A 27,302-nucleotide genomic window follows, 5' to 3' on the forward strand; every position below is an offset into this window, starting at 1 on the left:
AGCTGAGAAGATAAATAATCACTTTCCAAGCCTCTCCTGCAGCTAAGGGTGGCTCTGTGATACATTTCTGGCCAAAAAAAAACACAAAAAACAAAACAAAAAAAAACCACGCGGAAGCCTCTAGGAATAGAAATGTGGTTCTAGGAAAGATTTTGCTTTTTCTGATATAAAGAAAGGATGAGACAGGGTCATCCCTTGTTCCTTTCCTACTTTGAGCTATCATAGTCTACTTGAGACTCTAAGGTTATAGCCGTGGGTGACAAGTCGACAGGCTAAAGGTGCCTGAGCAGAAAGACAGAAAGGGCCCGGATTGTCAGTTATATTATGGCCAGCAGCCACTTACTCTGGATGTCTCATTGCAGATGAAAAATAAAAGCTCAGTTGTTTCAGCTCCTGCTAGTCAGGTATCTTTACTTGCAGCTGAATGAAAACCACACAAGACAGAACATTGGTGCCAGGTACCCATTTTTGCTTTCACCTAACCTTGTTTTTTACATGCTATGGTAATGGTAGAACTTTCCTATTACTCTTTCGAGCAATAAAATGATAATAGAAGTAATTTATTCACTGCCTACTTTTTAGAGAGTTGTGCTTATTTATTTGGCTGCACCAGGTCTTAATTGTGGCGTGTGGGATCTAGTTCACTCACCAGGGATCAAACCTGGACCCCCTGCATTGGGAGCTCAAAGTCTTAGCCCCTGGACCATCAGGGAAGTCCTCGATGCCTACTTTATATGCATTATTTATGATGTTACAAAGATCCTGAGAGGCAAATTGATTATTTTAAAGAGGAAGGAAACAGAGACCAAAAGAACAAGTGACTAGCCCACAGAGGAGTTGTAGCTGCTTCACAAGGCCCCAGACATAAAGTCAGGAACCCGGGGTGGCTTACTTAACCCAGTAGGAACAAGAGCAGTAGGAGTAAGATGGCACTTGTGTATGGGGCCATGCCATTTACATGGTCAATGCCAGGGAGAATGGGAAAACTTTGGTCATGGCTGGTGGTCAGGGTCTTGCTCTCAGCTTGGCCTCTTGCCTTCTGCTCTGAGTCTTAGTGTCCTGGCTTCTGTCCTGTGGCCTCATAACTGGATCCTGCCCATTTCTATGCCTTTAAATTGGAGTTCTGATTACTGTCTATCTACTTGTCATTTTAGGCCCTGTCACTGTCTGCCCCAAAGTAATCTTAAGAAAAAAAGTTTAAAGGAACTGCTTAAAAAAACACTTTTCATGTATGCCTATGCATATTTCCCTCCTATTTAATCATTGACAACCTTGAACAGATTTATGAAAATAATTAGGGGATGATGATAGTTGAAAATGCTTCTGCTGTGCCGACTTGGGCCCCAAACCAACAGGAAAGAGGGGCAACCCACCCCAGTGCTTTTGGCCCCCAATCAATGTACCATGGATCTCACTCAAAGTTCTGTCATGGAGTGTATGGAGATCTTTGTATTCATGATGGATATTTTCAGTTGCAAGAAAGATATATCCGGCTTAGACTAATGCAAGTAAAAATAGGATTTACTGGCAAATGTCCTGGGATATCTAGCAGAGACACTAGATCAATCATGGATCTGGGAGAGAACCAGCATCGTCTCTCTCCTGCTGTTTTGCTTTGTATGTCTCCATTTGACCTTATTCTGATAGATAAGTGCTCTCTATGAATGTGTGGCAGAAAGTGGGGTCTTTCATTTTCCCTGACTCCCAGCTAGCAGCCATGGTGGAAGGAAACCATTTCCCACTAGCTCTGGTAGAAAAATCCCAGGGGGGACTTGGATTGCTTTTGGTTACATGTCTACTTCTGAATCAGTCCCTGTGGACAGAGGAATAAGATACTTTGGTCATCCAGACCTGGGTGAAGTGGTTTCAGGGCTTAAGCCCAACTAAGACCACATGATGTATGTTCCCCTTGGGAAAGAGTGTTTCTGTGTGCTAGATGGATAAAAGCAACAGGCAGGCACCAAACTGATTTGAGAAGACCTGAGATGATGCTTCAGCCTTGAGGCTTTTGAGGGAGGAACTAGGGCTTACCATAATGTCACCATGGGACTTCCCTGGTGGTCCAGTGGTTAAGAATCCACATTGCAATGCAGGGTACGTGGGTTCAATCCCTGGTTGGGAAACTAAGATCCCACATGTTGAGGGGTAGCTAAGCCCTCACACCACTGCTAGGGAGCCTATGCTCTACTGAGCCCACCTGCAGCTGCAATGATGAAAGATCCCTCATGATGCAATGAAGCTTCCTTGTGTTGTAATTCACACTCAATGTAGCCAAATAAACAAATATTAAAAAAAAAATAATAATATCATCACGATTTACTAGGTAGGAGTGGACTCAGCACGCTCAGAGTTTCTACATCCCTTTTTTGAAGAGATTCAGTGGCCTGTGTTGGAGGGTGTGGAGAGTCTCCATCTCAACAAGACATCCGTTGAAATGGTGATTGGCTGGGGCAGAAAAGGTGATATCCCAGATCCAACCTCTAGACAAAGAGGCTGCTCAAACCAAGTGACAAAACAGAGCCCAGAGGACCTGAGAAAGATGACTCTTTTCCTGCCTCTTGCCACCTGTTACCTGGGTGTCTTGGTCCTCCCAAGGGAATCCAGAGAGCTGCTCAGTAGAGAGACCTTTTGAGGTGTCACTTTTGAGGAAATGCATTGATCATTCACTCTACTACATTCTATGTGTTTGTGGGTCAAATGCACACCCACAGTTGTGATCTTCTCAGCTAAAAGTACTTTGACAGCCTAGCACCTGCTCGATGATGATTGAAATTCCACCCCTTACAGAGTGACTCCTCTTACTTAAGAATGATCTCCTCTTAAAAATGCTAATTCCACAGGAGAGAGAAGGTTGTTAACTTATTTACAGTTAGTAAGAGGAATCTCATCAAGTTCTTTCATGAGAACAGCTTTTGATCAGAAATGCTGAGCCTCTTCTCACTAGAATCTAGTAACCAGACCATGAGATCCCTGAAGGTGATTATATCCAATTTATATTTGAGACACCCACCTGGCAAGAACCTTCCACATAGCAGTTTCTCACTGCAAGTTTTTCTGTGAAGAATCTTCAAATTACTTCAAAATTTATAATAAAATTATATTATGCACAATTGTGTGTAACTGCAGGTTAGAGGGAGACTGAGGAGGAGGAAGCTCGTCCAACATTTGGGCTTAACCTAGAGTCAAAGAGATGGCGATAAGGTAGAGGAGAGAAACCCTGAGTTCAGGAGATTCTGAACATTTGAGTGGGAAGCACCTAGAAAACATGTTAGTGTCTGAATTATTTAAAATGCTGATGAGAGCATTGACCTTCCCATAGCCTAAAGAATGCAGAAGTCTTGGCAGACTTCAGCCAACTCTGAGGGCAGATGATACAGATGGTGCCTGGGTTATGTTCAGCTGGTATAAGGCTCATTCACTCTTCTCCAACACCTCTTGAATCAAGATAAACCTTTTAAATGCATTTTCACTTTTCTGAAAGGCCATATAATGTAGTGGTTAACAGCCCAACATATAAAGACTGTAGAGATATAGATTCTAGTGTGGCCGTGCACAGCGATGTGACCATGTGCGACAGGTTTAACCTCTTCATGCCTCAGTGTCCTCACCAGAGAAACAAAAATAATAGTAGTCCCCAACTTTGTGGAGTTGTGCTGGGACATTAAATGAGTTAACATACATAAAAAGTTTGAGATGCGCCTTGGCGTATGGAAAGTATTATGTTGTTGTTGAGTTGCTCAGTTGTGTCAGACTATTTTGCAACCCCATGGACTGTATAGCCCGCCAGGCTCCTCTGTCCATGGTATTTCCCAGGCAAGGAAACTACAGTGTGTTGCCATTTTCTTCTCCAGGGGATCTTCCCAACCCAGGGTTTGAACCCATATCTCCTTCCTTGGCAGGTGGATTCTTTATCACTGAGCCACCAGGAGAGCCTGGAAAGCACCATAAGCTTGGCTATTTTTATTATTTCCCTAAAGTGATAGGGGAAAGGAAAGCCATACTAGGCGGATAACTTGAATATCCCTTTTCTTATTTAACAGAAGCAGAAGCAGACTGTCCCCTCTCCATCAGAGAGGGCCCCTCAGGATCGGGGATGCCCTGGAGATGCTCCGTGCCATGCTGCTGACTGGCCCAGGTACTGTGCCCTTCCTTGCTGGCAGGGCCTTAGGTGGACAGCAGGGCACCAGACTTTGACCAGCACCATGGGCACTGAGGATGCTGTTTTCACAACTTTTCTGTCTCGAAAATTAAGAAGGCATGGAAACAGGGTAAGCCTGCTTCTCTTTTCTTCCTAAACCTAAACCCTTCCTAAACCCTCCTCAACCACGGCTTCTTTCCCCTAAATATCTACTAAGCCCTTGGATCAGAGTTGAGTGTGATGGGGAGGTGTGTGGCACATGGTATGGGTCACTCATTACAAGATGAGAGACTCACCTGAATGACCAGTGATCAGGGGCCAGGAGGACAGTTCATGCATTTTTGTTCCCAAAAGCTTCATTCCCCAAGGCACAGGGAATTTACCATCCCCTTGGGTAGAGCGGTCAGGCATTATCCCTGTCTGTTCTATAATTGACCTTGAGCGCCAGAGCATAAATTGAAAGAAGTGGAGGCATGTCTCCTGTGTGTTGGAAGGTCCTCCCATCCAGTAGTCTTATTCACTCAAAATCATTCATTGATGGACTTCTTTGGTGGTCCAGTGGCTAAGACTCTGAGGTCCCAATGCAGGGGGCTCGGGTTCTATTCCATGTCAGGGAACTAAATCCCATATGTGGTACTAAGAGTTTGCATGCCGTAATTAAAGAATCTGCATGTAACAAAGATCGAAGATCCCGAGTGCTGAAGCTAAGACCTGGTGCAGCCAAATAAACAAAACTTTTTAAAAAAGCATTTATTGAGCATCTACTGTATGCCAGGCACTGCCGTAAGTCTGTAGGTCCTGGATATATAGTGGTAAACAAGACAGATGTGGTCTTTGATCTCCTGGTGCTTATATCACCAAGATCCAACAAACTCAGCATCCCATTAGAACTTCTCATTAAACACCTCTTCTTTCAAACAGCATATCTGGAATGATGAGCCTGCATGAATGAGCACAAGATTCTGAAGCACCCCACAAATCAGTGAATCTCCAAAGAAAGATAACATAACGGCCACTATAGTTTTGATGATGTGCATACTTTGCTGTATTCTGGTACTTTTTGAAATTAGATCATGCGTGTCTGGACACATCTAAGTTTTTCACAAATATTTAATTAAACTGGATGTCCCATTCCTAGAGCACATGAAAAAACAGACACCTTCACTTTACATAAATTACTTGTATGGCTTTGTTGGTTTTCACCTGCATGTCTTCTTTGTATGTGTCCTTTGGTGTCTCATTAGTCATACGTCTTTTCTAACCCTCTGGACTGTGTGAACTTCATCAGAGGAGGAAACTTCCTAAATCTGTGTGCATCCCACTGATGGCATTTCCTAACTGACTGCCCCAGCCCCCTAGGGAGGAGGACCAGATCAAGGTAGAGGGAAGGAAGGTCTTGTCTGAGGCCTAGTGATATGTCTGAGCCTTCTCTTGGGGTCCTGCCCTGGGAGCCGTTTTCTGACGGTTCAAAGGAAAACTGTCAGAAAACTGTTTGATTCCACTTATACAAGGTACCGAGAAGAGTCAAATTCATAGAGTCGGAAAATGCGTTGGTAGATCCCAGGGGTTGGGGGTGGGGAGGGGTGTGGAGGGAGAATGGGGTGTTTGAGTTTAGGAAGGTGGAAAATTCGGGAGATGGGTGACAGTAAGAATTGCGCAACAATGTGAATGCACTTACTGCTAGTACTACATACTTAGTACTAAGTGCTTAGTACTTAGTACAGTTCAATATGGTCAAAACAGTATGCTTTATATTATGTGACTTTTACCACAACAAAAGCTTTTTTAAAAAAAAATAAAAAGGAAAACTGTCAAGAGAAGGAGGTCCTAACACGGCCCTCACCTGTGATTCTCTCAGCTTCTCTCAAATGACCTGATGGAGTGAAAAGTCCAAATCTCCTCCCAGCACTGCCTATCTCTGCTTCGGGGAGTCATAGGCAGAAAGCTGGGGAGTTGGTCCTCTGTGACTTGAAGGAACTTACCTGCTAGGAAGCCAAGAAGAGGCCAGGAGTCCCAGGGCTTCCCGTAGGTTCACACACACACACACACACACACACACACTTGCCCCACGCCATCTGTACCATGAAGGAGGAACAATTCACTGTGGGGGAGAAGATTCTAGGGGTGAAGCAGACACAAGGGAGAGGGAAAGCATCATAGAGGGGACAGGACAGAGAAAGGAAAACTCACAGATGGAGAAGGACACTCGTGGTAGGGAAAGAAATTTTATTTTCAAGCTTTAAGAGAATAATACAAACAACAGAGAGTTTTAAAAAACCCTAAAAACTAGTTTAAAAAAGTACTTGACAGTGTCCCTTTAATACCCACGGATGACGCGGCCATTGTGCAATGACAAGGAGAAACTGCAGGTGACCACCCTGTGGCCTTTCCTGGCAGGGTCCCAGGACCAGCAGGTGGGCTCAAGGGACAGCGCTCCCTGCGAGGGTCCCTGGGCCCTCCTTGTTGCCTGGGAAGGACCAGGGAGCATGTAGCACAGAGGACTAGCCCAACTGCCCCTGGGGATGGGCCCCAACAGCAAGGATTACTAAGATGGGTCTCCGCTCCACTCCTTGGGGACACATCTGGCCAGCTTCCTTCCGTTCTCTGTAGCAGCTCTCCTGGGAGGCCCTGGGCAGGATGTGCCCTGCCGTGGGCGGCCCTGGGGTCCCAGCATGTGCCAAACCAGGAGGGGCAGTGACACAGAGCGTGTCCCAGCCATGGGTGGGGTTGCGTGGTCGGGAAAATCACTCCTGGATTGACAGCTTGAAGGCTGAAGCCACAGCAGCAGGACTGTGCTTGAGCTACCCATGGGAAATCTGTACTTTAGTTGTGTGTGTGTGTGTGTGTGTGTGCGTATTTCCTGTAAACATCTTTGAGCCAAATCACCATAAAATAAAGTAACAAGGGCACAAAAAGACACCCAACTCCAAACCTAAGCCCTCTTTGAGCCCATCTGAATTGGGAGTTCCAGTTTGGAAGGTTTGGAGGGAGCAAGAAACCCCCCTCCCTCTGGCCATTCAGACCAGCATCTCCCTTCTTGCACCATTGTCCCCCCCAGGCCCTCGAGTCAGGAATCCTGCCCACCCAGGGGAGCCCAGGGGTTCACAAACACCATGTATCTCCTCCCTGCCAGCCCACACCCATCCCTCTCCCACCCGCCTCAACGGCCCCTGGAACATAGCCCAAGAGGAAACCAAAGCAAGCTCAGGGGTAAAACGGAGCAGGCCACAAGTGCTTTTGTTCCCACATGTGTGCCCGTGGACCCCACCACCATCAGACACAAAGCTTCTCTCCCCGCACCCCCCGCCAGCCGCCACTTTGCCAGGGTGTTTCGCATGGCACGGAGGGTGGGGCACATGTGGGTGCATTGTGTTTTGTTAGACTGTCTGTATTGCACTTCGTTGTTGAGTTTGTCTTGGTTTTCCTCCCTCTTGTTGGAGAATGGAATCAACTCGCTGAAAATCACCCACTCACAGCACCAGCCTCCCTCCAGCGCCCTCAAGGCGCACCGCCCTCTGCCTGCCCTCTGGCCCCTGGGTGCCTCTCCACACCTGCTCCCCAGACGGCGGTGGCCTCGTGTCGGGGCGAGCCCTTCCCGGCCCATCCTCTTCTTGCTCTCTCTCTTGCACGTGCATGGTCACAGCTCCCTCGCAGGTCTCTCGGCTCACACCGTTGTGACCCTCATGACCAGCTCGCGGCTGCCGCCCTGCGGGGTCCGCTGTTCATGAGGTCGCAAGTGACTCAAGATGTGCAGGATGGTGTAAGCACAGTGGTGATCGGACAGGGGGCCCGAGGGGTGGCCAGCCGCCCGGGCAGGGCCTTCCTCGGGGGCAGGGGTGCCCGCAGCCTCCTCTTCTGAGGTGGGGGCGTTGGCCTGGGTGGACGAGGAGGTCCGGGGGTTGGTCCTGCCTCCTGTCTTTTGCTCCTCCAGGTCTTTCGCCTTGTCATAGTTCAGCACTTTCCACTGCTGGTTGACAGCCTGCCACCGTTTGAAGATGCGGTACACAGAGGGTCCCTCATGGATGATGAGGCCTGGGCAGCAGGGAGAAGAAACAGAGGTGGGTAAGAGACAGCAAGTCACTGCCGGGAGGAACCAGCCTCCCTCTGTTTGTAAGTGGGTAGAGGTGTTGAGGGGCTTCCCTGGTAGCTCAGCTGGTAAAGAATCCGTCTGCAATGCAGGAGACCCTGGTTCGATTTCAGAGTTGGGAAGTTCCCCTGGAGAAGGGATAGGCTACCCCCTCCAGTATTCTTGGGCTTCCCTGGTGGCTCAGACGGTATAAAGAATCTGCCCGCAATGCAGGAGACCTAGGTTCGATCCCTGGTTTGGGAAAATCCCCTGGAGGAGGGCATGGCAACCCACTTCAGTATTCTTGCCTGGAGAATCCCCATGGACAGAGGACTCTGGTAGGCTATAGTCCATGAAGTCACAAAGAGTTGGACACAACTGAGCAGCTAAGCACAGAGGTGTTGGGTGAGATGACTTTATATTGGTTTGACTTGTTCTTTTCAAACCTGCCTCTCAGCTGTGGGCTGCATGGTAACCATCCCTGCATTTTTAGGCTCACTAATCTTTGGAAGCAGGTAGAAGGTGGCCACTGGAGAAGGCAATGGCACCCCACTCCAGTACTCTTGCCTGGAAAATCCCATGGATGGAGGAGCCTGGTGGGCTACAGTCCATGGGGTCGCTAAGAGTCGGACACAACTGAGCGACTTCACTTTCACTCTTCACTTTCATGCATTGGAGAAGGAAATGGCAACCCACTCCAGTCTTCTTGCCTTGAGAATCCCAGGGACAGGGAAGCCTGGTTGGGCTGCTGTCTATGGGGTCGCACAGAGTCGGACACGACTGAAGTGACTTAGCAGCAGCAGCAGCAGCAGCAGGTGGCCACACCGAGTGCATGTCACAGCTGGGCACATACACATAGTCCTTGGCCCCACCCCTCCTACTTCTTGGCCTGAAAAAGTCCAAATTCATTGTCCATTGAGGCATAGTATTAATACAAATAGCTTTCCCTCCTGTGATCATGTGTGCGTGGCACCCAGCACTTAGCAGATAGATATTTAATGAATCCTGTGCCTTCAAAGGTACCATGAAAGAAACCCTGTAGTAATTCCATACCTGCTGAATGTCCAAAATTCCACTGGCTCACTTTTGGCTATTTAACAAATAGCCCAGTGCTACTGAAATACACAGGCTTCCCTGGTGGCTTGGCAGTAAAGAACCCACCTGCCAATGCAGGAGACCCAGGTTCAATACCTGTGCCAGGAAGATCCCCTGGAGAAGGGAATGGCAACCCACTCCAGTATTCTTGGCTGGAAAATTCCATAGACAGAGGAGCCTCGTGAGCTATAGTCCATGGGGTTGCAAGAGTCTTAACATGACCTAGCGACTAAACAACTGAAATACACACATAGCTGAGAGAGCTCTGGCCAAGGACAGTGTAGAGTCAGAAAAGAGCTGCACGGGGCAACCAGGAAACTAAACACAAATTGTGTGCCTTCAATCTACTAAGCGCTAGGATAACAGTGAGCAGGGCAGGTAGAGTCCTGCCCTCAGAGAGCTGCCATTCTAGCAGATAGAGACAGAGTAGATATGAAAACAAACCAGCAAGACTATTTCAGGCTCTGACATATATGGAGAAAAACCACACAGCCTTTGGCAGCAGAGCCTGTTTTCCCAGCAAGTAGGACAGGAAAGAAAGTGGGACATAATTATGGAGTCTGCAAAGGGAATGGTTACCACAGGGAATGGTTGGCCCAGGGAACCTAGACCAGGAAGGATGGACGTAAGAACATGCAAGGGATAAGGAACATGAAAATTGAAAAGTAGAAAGTGATAGGGTCGATGTCACTAGGTCTCTATGAATTTGGAGAATTGCGAGTCGGTGAACTATAAGGATAGGGGGTGATGATCAGAGAGTGGGGTGTTCAGATTTTGAAGGGAGGTGGTTCTTGGTAATGATAAGCTCTATGGAGTGGCCACTTAAGCAAGGCTGAGGTGACCTGGAGGACAAGGTCTTATGGAATAACATAAGGAATAATGAGGAAGCCAAGGAGTTGGGTAGATTAACTGCATCAGCCATCCTCAATGCTCTCAGACCAAATGCCCTCTTTGTATAACAAATATATATATATGTATGTTTATATATATATGTTTATATAGTTTCTATAGATACAAAATATGGGGTGCTGAGTGTGTTGCAGCATGTGGGCTCTTCATTGCAGTGTGCAGGCTTTCTCTAGTTGCGGCACTCGGGGTCTTCTGTTGTGGAGCACAGACTTCTCCAACTGTAGCTTGAGGGCTTAGTTACCCCTCAGCATGTGGAATCTTTGTTTCCTGGCCAAGGATCGAACCCACATCACATCTCTCGCACCAGAAGGCAAATTCTTAACTACTGGACCACCAAGGAAGTCCCTATAAAAATATATTTTAATATCCCCTTTTCTGTTCTGAAATGAAACTTATATAAGATAGCTAAGCTAGTATGGTTCCCTTTTTAAATTAATATAATGCCCTAACAGACTATGTGAAGAAAAACAAAGGGCAAGTCATTTATAACAAGATAGTACAAGTATCAATGTAAATGCTGGGGCACAACCACTTTAGAAAACAAACCAAACACCTCATACATTTGCAAAATATTCCCAGGGATTGATTAACACCTCTTTTGAGAACCACTGATCTCCAGAGATGCCAAGGACAGGACAAGTGGGAGGGAGTTTGGGAGCCAGGTGCAGGGGGCGTGAGGAGTGAATGAATCACAGCCACCAGCAGCATCAAGGGGAAAGGACTCTGGTATCTGGTGACATTCACTTCAGAGGGGCTGGAGCTTCTGAAAGATGAAGGAAGAGGAAGTCTGGAGGTGGTAACGGGGAGCAAGGAGGATACCGCCCCACCTCTGAGCCCCCAGGATACAGTGTATGAGAGACACGGCAGCCACTGCTTGAGACAGCCACACAAGAAATAATGTCCTCAGGAGACAGCTATATTACAAAATTAAATGATGAGGAAGGGAACACTTGGAGGAGAGGTTGCCAATCGTGCACCATGAGGTCCAGAGGGCATGTGGAAGAGCTGGGAAGATGGGGATGAGCAAAACAGGAAAGGGATGGTTGTGCATATGGTGAAGGTGGTCAAGGAGGCCAGACCCACGTTGAGTGAGATGAATGGGAAGAAGGCACAGCGGGATTCAGTTGCAGTGCTGTATACTGAGGGATGCCAATATTTTGGCCACCTGATGCAAAGAGCTGACTCATTGGAAAAGACCCTGATGCTGGGGGAGATTTTCGGCAGGAGAAGAAGGAGGTGGTAGAGGATGAGATGGTTGGATGGCTTCACTGACCCAATGGACATGAGTGTGAGCAAACTCCAGGAGATAGGGAAGGACAGGGAAGTCTGGCATGCTCTAATCCATGGGGTTGCAAAGAGTTGGACACAACTGAGTGACTGAACAACGACAAATCAAGAGGCAACTGGTCTGGTCCCTGCAGGGAAGAGCTGACTCATAGGCGTAAACAGCAGTGAGTCACTCCAGCAACTCCATGTCAAGCAAAGTGACTGAATGGGAACATCTCAAAGCCTCTTCAACCTCTAACACGCTGTGATTCTAGGAGACAAGACAGCCACCCAACTGCTACTCTTTCCTCTAGGAAGGGCTCCAATAGCTCCTGAAAATGTACTTTGTGCAACAGGTCTTCAAAGGTTCATAAAAGGAGATAGTTACCCTGTAGCTCAGTTGTTTCTAATCCTCTGGATCATGGACCCCTTTGAGGATCTGGTGAAAGCTAGGACCAAATTCCTGGGGGGAAAAACATCAGACACAGGGAACTGTCTGTATGATTTTAGGGGGTTCATAAATTTCCTCTGGACCACCAGGGGATCCCTTGATCTCCTGCCTGGTTCTAGACAAGTAGACTTCCTCTCTGCCCAGCTTCCCACCCTCTCCCAGCATGCTAACTCTCATCACTTCCTTCAACCTTGTGAATTCATGCTTGTGTACCCTTGGCACTGCAGTGTTCATGGGTTCATTCACTCCACAAGTCTTGTTTGAACACTGCTGTGCTCTTTCCCCTAGATTGTAAACCCCTCAAGGACAGGGGTCAGATATGGTTGAGGCTTGGGCAGCGGATATGGTATTGAGAGCCTCATGAAGCCTTGGTGATGACAGAGGACATAGGGGCCTCTGGGAAGGGAAATCAGGATCTTTTTTTAAAGACCCAAACTCACTGTTTCCAACAAGAGTCACTCTCCTTGATTCTTAATTAGTTCTTGATCAGACAGTTTTACCCTGATTGAAGAGGGTGGCTTAAATTTTGGGTCTGAATGCTACCTCCTAATTATCTGTCTAGTGTTCAGGAAGTAATTAAACCATTTTAATGGATAGGTGGCTGAAGGGAAGGAAGGTGCACCTGTTTTTGTAGATAATGCTTATTTGGCAATAGTTGGAAAAGCACAAACTACCTCATTCACATCCACTCCCTAGTGCACTCTCTCTCTCTCTGCTTCCTGCTCTACAAATTACCTATTGATTCCCTGAGCAGCAGAGTTTTTTGTTTTCTTTTTTTTTAATGAGGGAAAGTGGGTGGGGCTCATCTGAGAGGGACAGGTGAAGTGGGCAAAGCTGAAGATATGGGAGAGAAAGAAGATGAATGGGGAAATGGATGGAGGGAAAGAGAGACTAAAATTAGAATAGGAGGGAAGAAGGCTATTGGGGAATAGAGGCAGAGAAGTAGTAGAAAAACAAAACGGAAAATTCTAATGAATGGCAATATCAGAAACTCAATACGTTTGGTTTTTCTTTCTTTAACAAAACAGAAATTTACTGTCTCATAGTTCTGAAGGCTTGAAGTCCAAAGTAAAGGTGCTTAGCAGGCCTCTGGAATCTGTGGGCGTGAATACATTTGTTCTTTTCTTACACTGTTGGAGTACAGTCGCTCTACAGTGTTGTGTTAGTTTCTGCAGTACAGCAAAGTGAATCAGGTGTATGTTTTCATCTGTCTCGTCTTTTTCAGATTTCCTTCCCATTTAGGTCACCACAGAGCGCTGAGAGGAGTTCCCTGGGCTACACAGGAGGTACTCATTAGTTATCTGTTTTATACATATTATCAGTAGTGTGTATATGTCAGTCTCCCAATTCATCCCACCTCCTTCCCTCTTTGGTATCCATATGCTTGTTCTCTATGTCTGTGTGTCTATTTCTGCTTTGCAAAGAAGATCCTCTATAACATTTTTCTAGATTCCATATATATATATATGTTAATACACAATATTTTTCTCTTTCTGACTTACTTCACTCTGTATGACAGGTCCATTCATGTCTCTTGCAAATGTGTTTTGACTGAGTCCCTTTCTGGGGTTTTTCATTTTATTTGTCTAGTAACCACCTAACAAGGTGCCCGACCCTGGGCGGTTCTCCATAGACACAGCTCTAGAAGAATTCCTGCCTTCATCTTTCTAACGTCTCTCCGTCTTTCAGGGATCCTCTTCTTGTAGGCTCTGTAGGATGTCAGAACCCTTTGTTTGTTGCCATCTCTCTCCCCCAGCCTCCAGGTGAAATGGGCCTTTGCTCAGCCCATGAGGATGGAATGGAAAGTGGCCATGTGAGTAGGTGGTCCTGCCTGTGTGGTTCCCTTGCCCTAACTCACAGTGCTATCAGGAAGCTCTCCTTGACCTAGAATCTCAGTCTTCAAGTGATGAATTTTGGCCCTTGGTTCTCACTGTGTCCACCGCAGTGAGATACAGCTTAATTCTGCTTACTATTATTTCCTGAGTACCGACTGTGTGCTTCTGTGAGCACTTCTCTGAGCAAGCACTTCTGCTCACTTCTGTGAGCAACCCAAGAAATTGGGTTCCCATGATGTACAGAATTAACAGGCTAAGGCCAGCTGAGAAGTACGTAGAGAAGAGCTCTGGCCCCTTCAGTGACACCGATCCCACTTGCCACCCTCGCCTCTTCTCTTGCTAGTATCCTAGTTTAAGTGGCATAAAGGTTGAAGACAACTTTACAATGGTGTGGTGCGTGCGTGCTCAGTCGTATCTGACTCTTTGAAACCCCATGAACTGCAGCTCACCAGGCTCCTCTATCCATGGGATTTCCCAGGCAAGAATGGTGTTGTGGGTTGCCATTTTCTTCTGCAGGGGATCTCCCTGACCCAGGGATCGAACCTGCATCTCCTACATGTGCAGGTGGATTGTTACCACTGCACCTCCTGGGAAGCCCCCAAATCAGGGAGCTTATGAAGACAGATTCCCGGGCACTACCCTCAGGTAATGCTGATGTTTTAGATGTGGCCACCCTTGAGCAGCACTGCCCAGAACATGGTCCTTATCCTGGCATACTGCGTCATGGAAGCCTTTGAATTATGATCAAACAAAGAACCAAAAGTAATTTTAAAAACACTCAATTTCCAGATATGACAGACACAGAAGCTAAGGCAACTGAAGAAATGGATACTTCCTCTCCAAGACCCAAAGGTGTTTGGGTCCCACAATTTAGAGTCAACTCATGGATGAACATGAATTGAACATTAAGAGTACCTGCCACTTCCTAGCCTTGTCTCTTGATCTAAGTTAATTCCTCTTTCTGAGCCCCAGTTTTCCCATCAGGGAGTGGGGCTGCTATCCCCTTCCTAATAGGGTTGTTATGATACTGAATGAGGTGATGAATCCTTTGCTCTGATGCCTGCAGTGTGCCAGGCACACATTTACACTCGATACCACACGATTTTGATTGTTTTGGGGAAATTGCAGAACAGAAAAAGTCCACTCTTATCTCCTCCCTCTTCCTCCTACTCCTTTATTGCCAACCCCATTCCCTGCCACAAGCACCTGTTCTTCTGTCTCCTAACTGTCCTTCCCAACCCTCGGTCTGACTCATTGTTTATAGATGAATAACACACTAGACCTGAAAGGAGCTCTGTAAACCAGTTGATTCTTCACGTGTCCCAAAAATCCTTGCACTGGTATGACTGAGAGGTCCATTTCTGGAAGTGTTCGTGAAGTTATGCCCTAAGAGACTATAGACTTCTTTCGTGAGTTTTTGGGAGGCTTAGCACTCTTCTCTCTGAACAAATACTAAAAGGACCACACATCTCCACCACTCTGGGTGGCGATGGTGGAAGTCAGGTGATGATGGTGATGGTGATGAAAGTCAATATTTATTGAATGCTTATTAGGTCCTATCATTAAAAGGGCTTTGCAAATAGGGTCAACTTATCACACAAACCCAGTGAAGAAGGTGATGTTATCTCCACTTTACAAAACAGGAAGCTGAGGTCAGAGAGCCCTTTGCACTCAGGTGGAGCCAGGTGCCTGGCAATGAATGTGAGCATGAGTCAAGTCAAGATTTAAGAAATGGGTACAGAAGGGAAAAGTGTGTGTGTGTGCGCGTGTGTTTGCCTTACCATGCTCTCTTGTATTTTCTATCAGCCAGAGATAGAAGATTCAAAAGCCTAGAGAACTGTGGAGCCACAAGAGGGACGGTTCTTGGGTCTCTGAATCACTATATGGAGGAGAAACCCGCACCCCCCCAGCCACCCACAACTCACAGGAACTACTATTGGGTTGAAACACTGAATTTGGAAGCTTACTTTTCTATTTGCTGGAGTTACAATACCTTTGGGGCTTGTTAGGAGCCATAGACAAAGGCAGTTGTGGCTCAACGGCACACTTCATATGGTTCCCAAAATATATGCGCTGGCCTGAGCATCCACGCTATTTACCAGATTGCAACTATTTCTAGTCAAAACCCGTCATCAATGAACAGACTTGCCACTTCTGAATGTGTTCCAAAAACTGTGCTGCAGGCACTGAAGGCAGTTCCTAATAGGCGTTCCTAAAATATTTTAGCCCTGTCAGCACAACTGGAATAACTGAATTGCCTCCCAACGGGTCTTCTTTGAGGGGGACAGTTCTTGTTTGGTGTGTCTGCTTCTAAATCATCGTCTTCATCCTCTGCACATCCAGCAGCTCAGGTGTGGAGAAAGGTTGCCAGGCACAGGAAGTGGGGGTGGGGTGAAAGGGAGGTGCTTAAGGAAAAAGGCGAAGATTACAAGTTAAGAGTTAATCCAAGCCAACAAGCACCTCCGGTATAGCGCATGGAACTCTGCTCAGTGTCATGTGGCAGTCTGAATGGGAGGGGAGTTTGGGGGAGAATACTCAGTTGCTCATTCGTGTCCGACTCTTTGTGACTCCATGTACTGTAGCCCATCAGGCCCCTCTGTCCATGGAATTCTCCAAGAAAGAATACTGGAGTGGGTAGCCATTCCCTCCTCCTGGGGGTCTTCCCGACCCAGGGATGGAAACCGAGTCAGGGATGGAAACCGAGTCTCCTGCGTTGTCTCCTGCATTGGCAGGCAGATTCTTTACTGCTGAGCCACCTGGGAAGCTCTTGATGGAGAATGGATATATGTATATGTATGGCTGAGTCTCCTTGCTGTTCACTTGAAACTATCACAACATTGTTTGTTAATTGGCTATTCAGTTCAGTTCAGTTCAGTCGCTCAGTAGTGTCTGACTCTTTGTGACCCCATGAATCGCAGCACGCCAGGCCTTCCTGTCCATCACCAACTCCTGGAGCTCACCCAAACTCATGTCCATCAAATCAGTGATGCCATCCAGCCATCTCATCCTCTGTCGTCCCCTTCTCCTCCTGCCCCCAACCCTCCCAGCATCAGAGTCTTTTCCAATGAGTCAACTCTTGGCATGAGATGGCCAAAATATTGGAGTTTCAGCTTTAGCATCAGTCCTTCCAATGAACACCCAGGACTGATCTCCTTTAGAATGGACTGGTTGGATCTCCTTGTAGTCCAAGGGACTCTCAAGAGTCTTCTCCAACACCACAGTGCAAAAGCATCAATTCTTCGGCGCTCAGCCTTCTTCACAGTCCAACTCTCACATCCATACATGACCACTGGAAAAACCATAGCCTTGACTAGACGGATCTTTGTTGGCAAAGTAATGTCTCTGCTTTTGAATATGCTATCTAGGTTAGTCATAACTTTCCTTCCAAGGAGTAAGCGTCTTTTAATTTCATGGCTGCAGTCACCATCTGCAGTGACTTTGGAGCCCCCCAAAATAAAGTCTGACACTGTTTCCACTGTTTCCCCATCTATTTGCCATGAAGTGATGGGACCAGATGCCATGATCTTTGTTTTCTGAATGTTGAGCTTTAAGCCCACTTTTTCACTCTCCTCTTTCACTTTCATCAAGAGGCTTTTTAGTTCCTCTTCACTTGCTGCCATAAGGGTGGTGTCATCTGCATATCTGAGGTTATTGATATTTCTCCCGGTAATCTTGATTCCAGTTTGTGCTTCTTCCAGCCCAGAATTTCTCATGATGTACTCTGCATATGTTAAATAAGCAGGGTGACAATATACAGCCTTGATGTACTCCTTTTCCTATTTGGAACGAGTCTATTGTTCCATGTCCAGTTCTAATTGTTGCTTCCTGACATGCATATAGGTTTCTCAAGAGGCAGATCAGGTGGTCTGGTATTCCCATCTCTTGAAGAATTTTCCATAGTTTATTGTGATCCACACAGTCAAAGGCTTTGGCATAGTCAGTAAAGCAGAAATAGATGTTTTTCTGGAACTCTCTTGCTTTTTCCACGATCCAGAGGATGTTGGAAATTTGATCTCTGGTTCCTCTGCCTTTTCTAAAACCAGCTTAAACATCTGGAAGTTCACGGATGTTGGCAATTTGATCTCTGGTTTCTCTGCATTTTCTAAAACCAGCTTGAACATCTGGAAGTTCATGGTTCACATACTGCTGAAGCCTGGCTTGGAGAATTTTGAGCATTACTTTTCTAGCGTGTGAGATGAGTGCAATTGTGCGGTCGTTTGAGCATTCTTTGGCATTGCCTTTCTTTGAGATTGGAATGAAAACTGACCTTTTCCAGTCCTGTGGCCACTGCTGAGTTTTCCAAATTTGCTGGCATATTGAGTGCAGCACTTTCACAGCATCATCTCTCAGGATTTAAATAGCTCAACTGGAATTCCACTAGCTTTGTTCATAGTGATGCTTTATACCCCAATCCAAAACAAAGTTGTTTTTGTTTTTTTTTTAAGTTAATCCAGGAAGCTGGATAAGCCACATAGAGGTAACAGATCATGGTCTGTGCATTGTCTGGCCCATGTATGTTTTGGATTCTATTGGTTGTTTGGCTTGGCCCAACAATATGGGAATTCCCAAGGTCACAACTGCCAATTTCTGAGAGTCATCATGACCTCTCACAGTGGAAGTGTTTCCAAAATCCTGGATTTCCAGACCTAAAAGAACCTTGTAGGTTATCAGGTTCAACCCTCTCATTTTATAGATGAGTCAACTGAGTTGTAGAGAGAGGAAGTAACTTGTCCTGGGTCACAGAGGTGGCTGGTAGCTAATCTGGTCATCAGATCTAGGTCTTCTAGTCTCTTCTGCTGCACCAGCCTGCCCCTTCCATATTTTCAGGGAATTAAGAGGTTGAACGGGGCTTCCCTGGTAGCTCAGCTGGTAAAGAATCTGCCTGCAATGCAGGAGACCCCAGTTCAATTCCTGGATTGGGAAGATCCCCTGAAGAAGGGATAGGCTACCCACTCCAGTATTCTTGGGCTTCTCTGGTAGCTCAGCTGGTAAGCTGCCTGCAATGTTAGCAACCTGGGTTTGATCCCTGGGTTGTGAAGATCCCTTGGAGAAGGGAACACTACCCACAGTATTCTTGCCTGAAGAATCCCTATGGACAGAGGAGCCCGGCAGGCTACAGTCCATGGGGAAGCAAAGAGTCAGAGATGACTGAGCGATTAAGCACAAGAGGTTGGACAGGTGGGGTCATTCCTACCCAGAAGGAAGGAGGAAAGGAAGGAATCTTTGTGGCATATATGTGCTTTTTATGATAATGTGAATTAAAACTAAGTTTGAAAAACAATGTTCCCACAGCCCTCCTGTCCCCACCCGCTGCATGCTTGCTGTAAACTGGGATTTGAACTTCTTCATCTCAGAAGGCAAGAACCAGGTACCTCTAAATCAGAGTGAAATTACTCACTGGACTGCACACAGAGAAGTTTCAACAGCAACAACAAAAGAGAAATATTTTCTATAATTCCATCCATTACCCTAGCCCTCTGTTTTAAAGATTTGGAGCAATTTCAGGATCTCTCTTGCTTTCCTTCCCCTGACCCGCTTCCACTCACAAGAGAAAAACAAACATGAGGAGGACGCGGGCCTCATTTTTGCAGAGTTGACTTCTTGGTGGCCAATCTCTTGGGTCTGTGGAGTGAAAAAAAAATGTTTTTGGTGCCAGGGACCTTAATTAATTTGCTCTTGTTAAATCCTAATAACTTGACCCACTGGAGCAGAGAACGTCCCATTTGTTTCCTGGGAGGCTCTGTCAGCTTCTACGCCAGGGAAGACAGCGTCATTAGAGATGACGGAAGAGGGGGCAGGTGGGACGAGGACGTTCGATGTAATCAGATCTTCTCATTCAGGAGACGCGGGTAAGGGAGCCAAAACCTTCCAGGAGAGGCACTGCTCCAAATAACGGCAGATTCTCAATTATGGGAGGACTCCAGGCTGTGGCAAACCTTTAACCATTTTGGCAAATCTTTATCGAGTGCCTAGGGGGAATCTACCCTGACCTGGTCACTCATGTGTATAATGCCTGCTCTTTACATGTGCCATCTTATTCAGTCCTCTCAACAACTCTCTGAAGACGGTATTATCCCATCTCACAAGGGAGAAAACAAAAGCAGAGAGGTTATGCAAATCACTTAAGGTCCCGTTTAGTAAGAAAGTGGGCACCATGCAGCCCCAGACCATCTTGCAGCACCACCCCCACCATTCCGGAGACCCAGAGTCTGAGGTCTGTGGCTCAGTCCCTCCTGCTATCTTCTCATCTTCTGTCTCCTTTCATCCCTTTAGGTGTTTAATGTTCCCTAGGTCTCTGTTCTTAGTCACCTACTCCCTGAACAGTCCTCCTAAGTTACCTATTCAAAATTCACAGCTTCAAACACCTCTTACTGTTGCCTTCCAAATCTGTCTTCAACTGCCTGCTTTCCTTACCATCTCATCTCCCCATCAGTTACCAGGAGTTGTCAGAAATGGTTCAGTGCCCTCAATACCTTCTTCTATATCACAGGAGGGGACCACCTATGCACTAAAAAAAAAAAAAAGCTTTTCCCTCTTTCTAGCCCAGCAAAGAGACACCTTCCTGACCCTTCATTCTCCTCTTTGTAGCCCATAATGTCTTCTGTGTGTCTGGCATCTCTTCTACTGCCAACTCATGACTTAGAAACTGCCTCTTGCCTCTCTGCCTGGATTTTAGATTTAGGGTGGTCCTTTCTTTTTGTGCTGCCTTTGTTGAAGACGTACCCTTTAGTTCCTCTTTGTTTTACCCACTGCCCATCCCATTCTCATGCTCAAAGAATGATGCCTGGTCCCCACTCAAGCGAGCGTTCAGACCGCCCTATCAAGTCCACATCCTGTGTACTTCTCAAGGTCACCCAACACACTTCTTCGCCACCATCGCTGTTTTGCATCTCTTTACTTCTTTCTCACTCTATTATAAGCATTTTCCAGCTGGCTTCTCCCAACATCTAGTCTGTCCAGCTCTGTGATCCACTCTCCGACAGCTGCTAGAGCTCTCTCTTTAAAACACACGTCTGATCATACTTCTCTGTATAAAATCTTTAAAATGCCTCCCCTCACCAACAGGCAGGTCTGAGCTGCTTCGTGCATGATTCATCAGCTGTGAGATTTGCTTCTTGCCAACCTCCCCATCCCCGTGACCTACCTCCCCATCCTGGCTCTTTGCACTGAGCCATACAAAGCTGCTCAATGCTTTCTAAGCACACCTTGTTCTCTCTCATCTCTGTCTCTAACACGCTCTGCCTGGAAAGTTCTTCTCCACTGTTCTGGACAAATTTTGACATATCTTTCAAAACTAGCTCAAGGATAGGATTTCTTCCTTTAGAAACCCTTCTTTTTAAATTAAACTTTTTATTTTGTATTGGGGCATAGCCAATGAACAATGCTATGATAGTTTTAGGTGGACAGCAAAGGGACTCATCCATATATATATACATGTATCCATCCTCCCTCAGACTCCCCTCCCATCCAGGCTACCACATAACTTTGAGCAGAGTTCCATATGCTACACGGTAGGTCCTTGGTTATGGGCTCATTCGCTAAGTTGTGTCTGACTCTGCAACCCCATGGACTGTAGCCCACCTACCTGGCTCTTCTGTCCATGGGATTTCCCAGGCAAGAATACTGGAGTGGGTTGCCATTTCCTTTTCCACCTTGTTGGTTATCCATTTTAAATACAGCAGTCTTGAGTACCTCCAAAGAAGAGTTAACTGCTCTCTGCTCTATTCTACCTTTCTTTGTGTCTTGTAAAAGCTCCTGTTCTGTTGTAATTTATTTGTAGACTGTGAGCTCCTCAAGGGCAGGGACTGGGACTCATTCACGTCTTTGTTAAAGTTTCCTAGTTTCATGAACGAAATTAGGCAGCTAACAAATGCTACTGAATGAATGGATCTGACTGCCCAGAGCTTGCTCTGACTCAGTCATTTTCTGTGCTCACCCTGTGTCCTAGCCTCAGTAATTAGCTTGTCTGCCTTCCCAGTGAAATGTACTGTCCTTGAGAGTGGATGATTCTCTCATCGGGAGTGCTCTCTCAATAATTTTTTTTTAGCCCTGGAGCATGTGGGATCTTAGTTCCCCAACCGGGGATCGAACCCACGCCCTCTTCAGTGGAAGCTCAGAGTCTTTACCATCTGAGCCACCAGGGAAGCCCAGGAAGCCCAGAGTCTTAACCACTGGGCAACCAGGGAAGTCTCCAATAAATATTTCTGAATGAAGGAATGGATTCCCTAATTTAATGTTAACCAGTGGATTTAGCTCCCCATATTCCAAGGACATTTCACGAGAGTGTCACAGGAAAACAAACCACCCAAATTTCATCTCGACTTCTCAAGCCTCCGTCTCAGTTGATGTCAGAATAGCACTGACCAAAAGGGAGGTACAACAATGGTTAATTTCCAAATCCCTGAATACAGGACAGGAGCAGTTGGGGCTCACTGAAGTTCTTATTGCCACCAGCCGTTAACTCAATGAGTCAAGATATTACTAGACCAATTTTCCCTCAACCTGCCTCCCCATTCAAGCTCTGCATTTGCAATTTCACAGAGCAATCAGAGATGAAACAGGCAGTAGAAAGCGCTCAGTAATTGAAGCCAGAGGGTCATGGTCCAATCCCCAGCTCTACCATTTGCTTAGTTATGTGACCTGGAGCCCAACTGCTTTAAGCCTATCCTCACCTGTTCAATATGGATAATTCTTCCCCTGATTACCTTCTAGGGTTGTCGGCCCCTTTCTCAGTTCCTCTCTGTTCCCTGGGTTTGGTGGATTGTTCTGTCTACAGCAAGTTACATCTGGCTTTTACTGTGGCAGAGATTGGTCTCAGGACTTAGGACTCTAAGCCAGGAGATGCTTAATCTGTAGAGGTGGCCTGTGTTCCAGAATGTACAACCTTCTGACATGATGAAGTCCAGAGTCACTGTCCACAGCCTTGAACCCATGCTGCATTAAATAGAGAACCCAGACCTTCCTGGCAACCATTCCAGGCAAAATCCTTTGAGGAAAACCAGAGGCCATTGTCCGAGAGCCATTGCTTTCACTGATTTCACCTGAAGGTCAGCCAGGTGGACACAGCCATGGATGGGGCTGATGCGACTTCATGAGCAGCAAGCTGATATCTCAGACTTTGCATCCTCTTAGCTTTATGGCAGAGAATACCCCTTAAGCTCGTGTTGACACAGTGAATTTCTCATGCGTCCCTCCCATTCTCATCAACTTTTCCTTACACATCACTCTGATAGAAAAGTTATGTTTAAGGATGAATTAAACCTATGCATTATGTTTACTCAAATTTTTACTATCTGAGGCCATTTAACAGTCTCAAGGAATAGACCAAGGCGTCTGGAAAGTAGAGAAAATTTAAGGAATTATTTTAACAAGTGTCTTGTCTCTTTCTTAGGCTAAGGCTTAGTCTCTAAGTCGTGTCTGACTCTTGCAATCCCATGGACTATAGCCCGCCAGGCTCCTCTGTCCATGGAATTTTCCAGACAAGAATACTGGAATGAGTGGCCATTTCCTTCTCCAGGGGAGCTTCCCAACACAGGAATCAAACCCGCGTTTACTGCCCTACAGGCATATTTTTTACCCTCTGAGCTACCAGAGAATACCATATTCTAATTTCTTTCTTACTCCACCTGTTAAGCTAATACAGGGCTACACTCATTTTCCCTTCCCCAAGGATAAAGAGGAGTGTGATGGCACACTCCTTTTGTAAGAACAGACTGTGGTGGCATTCTGGTTTGTCTCTCCTGGGAATCTGATGAAAGTGCAGTATCAGCTGACTTGTAACATGTCCTAAGTTGGAAGTGACCCTGATTGGTGAGTGCTTTACTATGAATACTGCTGGGAGGCTGTAGCGTTGGGCTTTCTTAGTCCGTTGACTTTTGTGAATGTGTCTGACTCTTGTGGGGACCCTGAAAACTGGGCCAAGAGGGACGCACTGTTGTGGTTCTCATCTCCTTGTTTCTGAGCCATCACCTGGGGGCTGAGAGACTGGTCCTGAACTACAACAGATGAGGACTCACCTGCAGAAGCAAGCTGCACCCGCCCGAGGAGCCTGTGCTTCCTGTCTATGGTCCTCTAAGTGACTCTGGCACCAAACACGCTCCCTGGTAGTTCCATGAGTCTGAATGTCTAGCTGAGCTTAAAAATAAAGAGATGCCACCCAATTATCCCTTCCAGAGAGCTCTTAAAAAGCTATTTTTACATCTACTTGTGCAGTGCTGTGTGTTTCTCCTCAACTGGCCAGAACACAGCAGAAAAATGACTGTTACTTATATTTCATCCTTAAAGCCATCATCCTTACTATTGGTCATCAGTTCAGTTCAGTTCAGTCACTCAGTCATGTCCGACTCTTTGCAACCCCATGAATCGCAGCATGTCAGGCCTCCCTGTCCATCACCAACTCCTGGAGTTCACCCAAACTCATGTCTATCGAGTTGGTGATGCCATCCAGCCATCTCATCTTCTGTCCCCTTCTCCTGCCCCCAATCCCTCCCACCATCAGGGTCTTTTCCAATGAGTCAGCTCTTTGCATGAGGTGGCCAAAGTACTGGAGTTTCAGCTTTAGCATCAGTCCTTCCAATGAATACCCAGGACTGGTCTCCTTTAGGATGGACTGGTTGGATCTCCTTGCAGTCCAAGGGACTCTCAAGAGTCTTCTCCAACACCACAGTCCAAAAGCATCAATTCTTCGGCGCTCAGCTTTCTTCACAGTCCAACTCTCACATCCATACATTGGTCATCACCATCATCAAAAGCATCATCATCCCAACCACCACAAGAATCTATGTACTCCAGCTCCTGCCTGTCACCTCCCTCTTTTTTATCCAGAGCACATTTTGCACACATGTGTGCTGAGTTGCTTCAGTTCTGTCTGACTCTTTGCGACCCCATGGACTGTAGCCCTCAGGGCTCCTCTGTCCGTGGGATTCTCTAGGCAAGAATACTGGAGTGGGTTGCCATTTCCTTCTCTAGGGGATCTTCCTGACCCAGGGATCAAACTCAGGTCTCCTACATTACAGGCAGATTCTTTACCACTGAGCCACCAGGGAAGCCCAGAGCACATATTACTCCCTTTTTAAATTTTTCCAGGTGAGATAGTCTAACTATAAATATATGTGACCACTTTTGGATGGCATTAAAAGAGATGAGGGTCCCTATGCATTCCCCTTCCATCTAATAACGGTTTCCAAGCAGTCACTGGCTCTCACACCAGATGATTGGATAGCTCATGGTGGGGCTGTGCCCCTGAGAAGGATGTTTTCCTGAAGGCTTGGAAGGAAGGAAAACAATGTGAAAACTCTCAGCATTTAGCTCACTCTGCTTTTCCCATAATCGGAGTGACTGAGGGTCATATGTATACAAGATGGGAGAAAAAGTGGGCCAGGGGCGGGGAGCAGGCAGGCAGATAGAGGAGCCAAGGAAGAGACAAAGAAGGAGATGGTCCCGGAGCCCTACTCAGAGGAGACACCATGAGGAGAGACCAGAGCACCAGGAGGGCCAGAGTGGGGGTGCTGGGTGGCTCAGACCCATGGGGTGCAGCCTGCCATGAGAGCCCCTCCTGTACATGGGCCATGTGCCCTGGAAGTCTCAGGTGGCATCTGTAGGTTTCCCAGTGCTGCTGCAAGAGTCCTGCTCTCTGATGCCAGAGGATAATAGAAAGAGCCCTAGACGGCCAGTTGGGAGACCTTGCTTCTAGTCCCAGCTGAGCAATCGTGAACTGATCACTCACTCCCCTTCCGTGGGCCCCCTGTTCTCTCGGCTTCCAAACAAGGGAGTTGTCTTGATTGGTCCCATGACCAAGTGTCTTCTATGTCCAGTCCTCCCAGTTTTCAAATCTCTGGAGCCCTGATTGGGAGATGGTATTTATGCTCCTCTCTCTCACTCATGCTGGCCTCCAGGGCAGGAGCTTATTGGTGACATCATTGGCCCATAGCCTGTGGGCAGAAGGGCCATGGTGCCAGCACTAAGCGGAAGCTCTGAGAAGCTCTGTGAGTTTCACTCATCCTCCTGTGCTAGACCCCAGTCGTTCCTGCCCCTTTAGCCTGGGCCCCATCATAAGGAGACACTCAGGTCTGAGCCCAACACAGTCTCAGAAGCTATGTCCAGCCAAGCCTGGCAGAACCAAATCATCTCGTGGACCCACGAATGGGACATAAATGCTCGCTGTGAGGCAGTGCAGTTTCGGAGCTGTTTGTTACTGCAGCCAAAGCTGACGAATACACCACGTGACAGGAAAGTGTGTCTCATAGACATGCACTCCAGGAACCCATCAAAAGCCTGCCTGAAGGAGAATGAAGGGCAGCTGGAAGGGCCCTACAGGAAGGTTTCCACTGCTTCCCCCTTCTTGCCAGAGCCACACACCTCCATATGGAGACACACCTGGTTTTTGGCATCAGCAACTCGTGCCTCAGCAGGGGTAGGAAGGGAGTCTGGTGGGAGAGGAAACTAAGTTAGAATGCCTCAATGTCAAATTCCTCCCCATTCACAGGCCTCTCTCTTCTATAGGCCTCCAAGCCTGGGCAGTCTGTTTCTTTCACTGCCTAGGTGCTGTAATTAAAAGGCTCTTGAACTTGGGAGTTGACATACTGGTTTAGCCAGCATGGAGAGGTGGCAAGACGCTTAGATAGGTTTATAAGTTCCAGCATCACTAGCCTCTGGCTGCTGCAGTCTGTATCCAAGCCTCTGTGATCCCTAATATTAAAGGACCCTGAAGAAAATGAACACCCTCTTAGCCCAATTCTAGCTGATAGATGTTTTCCTGCCAAACAGAGCAGTGTAGCCTATCTGATAGAAACACAGACTAATGCCCAGAGAGGACCACTGTGGAGCTCTGGTGCTGTCGGCACTATGGCCTAGGGGGTAACCTGAGAGGTCCAGGATAGGACGTATGACCAGGGCTTAAGCATGCTTCCTTCACTCAGAGAAAACCAGGGCCATTCCCCACCTCCTCAGTCATTTGGATGAAGACTCCAGAGTTGACAGCCATAGTCATCTGCTGGGAAAAACAAAAACCCTCCACCGGCCAGCCTAATATAATGGAAGAGGAGGGAACACACATTTGGGAATGGTGCAAGGGAGCAAGCAGGAACTTACAGTGGTGGGATTCTAACCTTCTTCTAAAACACTGAAAGCTTAAAAGCAAAACCTTACCTGGGAACAGACACATATGTAAATCGATGAAAGTTCAGAAGCTAGGGGTGAAGCAGGGATGAAGATTCAGAGCCGGTCCGTACAGCATCTCATTCCCCACTCCTTAAAGTGGCTCTTGAAGTTGTGCATGGAACCCCTGAACTACATACACTTTGAAAACCACTAAATTAAAGAAATCTTGGGTATTAATAGGCTTAAAGAAAGCTGAAAAAACGGGGAGCAAGGTATCATCGTGACTGTTTCTGGGCATTTTGCTGTGAAGAGAATGGAATTAAGTGTCTAGGCCTCCTTTGCTCTGACTTGGCAGCTGTGGTACACAACGGATAAGAGGCCTTCCACAACTTGCCTAAGGCAGGTAGACTGACCAACTGACCTTTCTCAAATATTCTTAGAGGC

At 46.9% G+C, this 27,302-nt stretch overlaps 1 protein-coding gene across 1 annotated transcript in view; it reads right to left on the reverse strand.

Moving 5' to 3' along the window:
• Positions 1-6,349: 6,349 nt before the first annotated feature.
• The window catches only part of MARCHF4 (membrane associated ring-CH-type finger 4), a 115,907-nt gene continuing 94,954 nt past the window's right edge, over positions 6,350-27,302 (reverse strand). The window contains exon 4 of the mRNA XM_061384236.1: positions 6,350-8,170. Within this exon, the coding sequence (XP_061240220.1) occupies positions 7,803-8,170 (368 nt within the window). The 3' untranslated portion in view covers positions 6,350-7,802. The remainder of the gene's footprint in view (positions 8,171-27,302) is intronic.

This window comes from Bos javanicus, chromosome 2, assembly GCF_032452875.1.
Source record: "Bos javanicus breed banteng chromosome 2, ARS-OSU_banteng_1.0, whole genome shotgun sequence".
Taxonomy (NCBI): Eukaryota; Metazoa; Chordata; class Mammalia; order Artiodactyla; family Bovidae; genus Bos; species Bos javanicus.